The following is a 1,277-nucleotide window of genomic DNA, read 5'->3' as shown; positions in this document are numbered from 1 at the left end:
AAGGGGGCCAACACTTTTTCACACCACTGTATATATATATATATATATATGTAAAATAAAAAATAACCTTAAACTTATTTTATTTCAGCGAGTTGCCTGCAACATTTCTCAATTTATTTTAACTTGATGTACTAAAGTAGCTAAAATTAAAACTGAAATAAAAAATTTAAAAACATAAATAATAATAATAATAATGACAAAAACTTTAACTAAAATGTAAGTACAAAAATACAAACTAATTCAAAATACAAAAAAATTTGTACAAGTATCTCAACGATACTAAATTATCACTGGCTGGAATCTAAACAAAGAAAAAGCTCAAATATGAGAGAGTTTTTATTTGCGTCGTAAGTTTTCATCACTACATCATTCCCAGACTCTCATTTGTGTTATTTCATCACTGCAGTATTATTCTAGCATGTGCAAACTGATGACTGCTGCTGTATATGTACAGTATGAATGCATACATGAGATCAGTTCAGGCATGCTGTGTTCTGTATTCTATAATCCTGATGCTGTATGATTCAGGGTGAACCTGGATTGAGGGGTGAGCCGGGAGAAACTGGTTATCAGGGTGACAAGGTGAGCGTCAAGGTTAAACAGAGTGTTTTCTAAGGTTTATATGGTCATGAAATATTATCGGTCTGTCTGTTGAGGGTCTTGGAGACATTTGTACACTGATTAGTATATTCCCTCGTCGTCTGCTGACTCAAAAGTTTGGTGCGTGATGTAAGAATGGAAATCCATTTGCATTTCACAGTTTTAACATATACTAATAAACTAATAAACTTTATGTGATGCATGTTGGTCAGTTATACATAAAAGAAACAGGTCAGATTTCTGCTCTCAAAAAAAAACATGGCATAGTTTATTATTAACTATTTGCGTCTATTTAAATAATCATATTTATTATTTTTTTATATTATATATGTTTTATATTTTTATATTTGCCATAGTTTATTCTTATTTTATATATTTCAGTATTATATGCTAAAATCAAAATAAATTTTATTTTGTTATATAACAAAGCAATTAATTTTTAGGAAGCACTCTGACAGTATTTCTTAATGTAATGCCAAAAATACAAATCTCATTATCATATATATACACTGTAAAAAAAAAAATCCGTAAAATTTACAGTAAAAAAACGGCAGCTGTGGTTGCCGGAATTTTACTGTAAAAACTACAGTAGCAACGTTTTAGGTTTTACGATTTAAACTTAAATTTACAGTAAAATACCGTAATTTCATTAACTGATATAATGTTAATATACCAAC

The 1,277-nt window shown here is 28.8% G+C and overlaps 1 protein-coding gene across 1 annotated transcript in view; it reads left to right on the top strand.

The window, feature by feature from the left end:
* The window catches only part of LOC107709510 (collagen alpha-1(XXIV) chain-like), a 125,639-nt gene that overhangs the window by 58,716 nt on the left and 65,646 nt on the right, over positions 1-1,277 (top strand). The window contains exon 17 of the mRNA XM_016514004.1: positions 529-582. Coding sequence (XP_016369490.1) covers positions 529-582 — 54 coding nt within the window. The remainder of the gene's footprint in view (positions 1-528; positions 583-1,277) is intronic.

The sequence above is a fragment of the Sinocyclocheilus rhinocerous genome, unplaced genomic scaffold, assembly GCF_001515625.1.
Source record: "Sinocyclocheilus rhinocerous isolate Xijiao unplaced genomic scaffold, SAMN03320098_v1.1 scaffold686, whole genome shotgun sequence".
Taxonomy (NCBI): Eukaryota; Metazoa; Chordata; class Actinopteri; order Cypriniformes; family Cyprinidae; genus Sinocyclocheilus; species Sinocyclocheilus rhinocerous.
The sequence above is the reverse complement of the archived record's forward strand: the minus strand, read 5'-3'. Positions and strand labels throughout refer to the sequence as shown.